Below are 2,959 nucleotides of genomic sequence, written 5' to 3'. Positions count from 1 at the left end.
ATTTATATATAAGCAAAATTTATTTAGCAAAATGGTCCATTACTTTTAATAAATTTAAAAAATTAGATAAGGTGGTTCGCCACCCACCAATTTTCTAGGAATTTGAGATGATTCCAATTCTAATAAGTTCCTCCATGATCAGTTCTTCATTATTATTTATAATTATTTTTTGTCCTTAAGTTAAAGTTGACCCATAACCTTTTTATACATGGTTAATCAGTAAATGTGTGCATGTCATGTTGCAATAGTTTTTTTGGTTATATTTATGAAACCATATCAACCACATTAATATTTTTAATGTGGTTGTACTAGTTACCATCAGTTACTTCCCACCATAATTTAAGCAAATATTTGCATTAAAAAAAGATAGGAATAAAATATAAATAAATATACTTAGTAGAGTTATTTTTCACCATTATTTATGTTAATGTGTATGTAAGGCTTTCTTCTCACTGCAATAGTTTTTTTGGTTATATTTATGAAGCCCTCGGCTATATCAACCATATTAATATTTTTAATGTGGTTGTATTATAAGTTACTATTAGTTACTTTCCACCATAATTTAAACAATTATTTACATTAAAAGAATAAGAAAAAAATGTAAATAAATATATTTGCAGTTACTTTTCACTATTATTTATGTAGAAATAAAATTGTACAATTTATTAGTTCTTGCTAAAGCAATAAGATTTGATTAGACTATATTTAAAATTGGCCTTTTATGTGATATTTTTTAAAACATACTAACAAGCATTTTTTAAATAAATAATTAATTTTATATTCAATACATTTACATATTATCAAAATTTAACTTTATAATTTTTTATATTTTTTTGAAACATAATTAATAATAATCACTCAAAAAAATAAATTATTAATTTTATATTCAATACATTTACACATTATTACAATTTAACTTCATTATGTTTTATTACATCAAAATTTAACTTTATAATATTATACATCATTTTTTAGTGTATAATTAATAATAATCACTTTTTTCTTTTATAAATAATTATTAATTGATGAAAATTTCAATTTTTTTTCTAGTGTATAATTAATAATAATCACTTTTTTCTCTTATATATAATTATTAATTTTACCATGATCAAAATAGGATGAAAATTTAACTTCTTCATATGCTAGTTTTAGAAAGAAAAAGAAAAACACTTGCATGGTAGATTTACAAGGGAAGTCTTCTTATGCAGTACATCCTTTCGATTTGATTTGAATAAAAGGTGTAGAATCTTGTTACTTTCAAACCCGGAGCATATTTTTTTAATAAAGAATGGCTACAACAATTTACAAAGTATCTGGCATGCACTTCTATATGATGAGTCCACGATAACTGTAGCTGGTTTTAAATGTGATGTCGCGACCTTGATTTATAAGTGATGTACAACCCAACGGATAGAATCACCACCGTCGATGCTATCAACACCCCACGATTAGAAACCGTTGAACTACACGGAGCAGGAAAGTGAATCCGTTTCAGATCGGCGAATTTACCAGTTCGCCAAGTTGACCAGTTTTCATCATCGTCCTTTTCTTCCCGTTGGTGACAAATGTACCGTTCTACAATTCCTCCAACACCATCTCCATTTCCTTCCTTCCCAACAACATCATCATCTCTTTCTGCTGCTTTTCCCTCATCTGCACTACTGGCCTCTTCTTTCTTTTCCTGTATAGGACCTCTGATCTCCGGCGGTACTCCCGGCTTCGGCCCTCCATCTTCCTGCAGCTGCGGCCCGACTTCTGGCTTCGATTTCAATTGTATACATTCAGATCGCTGCGCAGAGGCCGTCTCTTCAGATACTGCCTGCGCATGAGTTGATGTTGGTGGCTCTCCAACCAACTCTTCGGCCTGCTCAGGCGCTTTTGCCTTTTTTTCTTGCAGCAATTCGTTTGATTTTTCCGCAGCTACAGTGGGTTTTTCTTTATCATCACCCTGTCGAATCGTCTCTGGATGTCTCGCGCTATGATCGTCCTGCGCAGGTGCAGGGCTTTCCTTCCTCGAATCTTGTTGCCCTGCGGGACTCGATCTGTCGACGTTCGACTGTAGCGATTGGTGTGCTTTTCCACTGCCAGGATGCGTCTCTTGACTCTGTTGCTCGGAGACGTGAAGTAAAGGGAGGGAGACACGCAACCTTCCATTCCCAAACTTGGCAGTGATACCATCGAAGTTCAAATTCTTGGGGACGCTGATAACTTTTCTGAACCTCTGCTCCCCTCTCTGCATTTTCTCCGATCTCCCTCCCACTGTCGTCGTTTCCTCCATTTCCTTCGCACCACGTTCTCCGCTGATCATAAGATTCCCACGGTTATTAACCTGCACTCTCACATCTTCCCTTCTAAAACCTGCATAGATAAATCATGGAATCAATTATCCCCAAAAGCATTGTAAAAATAAATACGGGCATTTCGAAACAAATAATATCCAAAGGTATAACTATGTGTTCAGGGAATTACCTGGAAGATCGATCTCTATAATGCGAGTTTCAGGGATCTCCTCCGTGCGTACAGTAGGGTCGAACTCAGACTCCATCCCGTACCTTAATCTCCTCTCCTAACAAACTATCGAATAGAAGATTGATATATAGTGATATAGCGAAAATCTAAATGCTGCAAATATTTTGCTCAGATTAGCGCCTTCTTTCAATCAGTCCTCCACAAAACAAAAGCAGATACATAGATGGCTCTGTTCGGGGTCTGTGTCTATATATATATATATGAACGAGGCACGTGAGCTGGATTGCTTGTGGATAGGGCCCTTCTTACTGTCTGCAATACTCTTTAGCATTTCGTGAAATTGTGCAGAGAAAGGTAAGGTAGGTTGATTAATGCGATAAAGAATAGCATAATATGCCGACAATGAACGCTTCCATCGTCGGAGGGTGGGTTTGGCATTTATATAAACCTTCACGGAAAACATTGAAGAACCACTTTAGAATATGCTCAT

The 2,959-nt window shown here is 35.0% G+C and overlaps 1 protein-coding gene across 1 annotated transcript; it reads right to left on the bottom strand.

Annotated features, from left to right (window-relative positions):
• Positions 1-1,243: 1,243 nt before the first annotated feature.
• Positions 1,244-2,723, bottom strand: LOC149204292 (uncharacterized). Its single transcript, XM_089393263.1, has 2 exons — positions 2,470-2,723; positions 1,244-2,358 (listed from the first exon to the last, which is right to left on the bottom strand). Exons 1-2 carry the CDS (start codon positions 2,543-2,545, stop codon positions 1,361-1,363), a joined length of 1,074 nt encoding a protein of 357 aa, XP_089249389.1. The 5' UTR covers positions 2,546-2,723; the 3' UTR covers positions 1,244-1,360.
• Between the last annotated feature and the right edge of the window lie 236 nt (positions 2,724-2,959).

Source organism: Pinus tabuliformis, chromosome 1_2 (genome assembly GCF_031772625.1).
Source record: "Pinus tabuliformis cultivar Carrire ecotype Pingquan chromosome 1_2, CPIR1, whole genome shotgun sequence".
NCBI lineage: Eukaryota > Viridiplantae > Streptophyta > Pinopsida > Pinales > Pinaceae > Pinus > Pinus tabuliformis.
The sequence above is the reverse complement of the archived record's forward strand: the minus strand, read 5'-3'. Positions and strand labels throughout refer to the sequence as shown.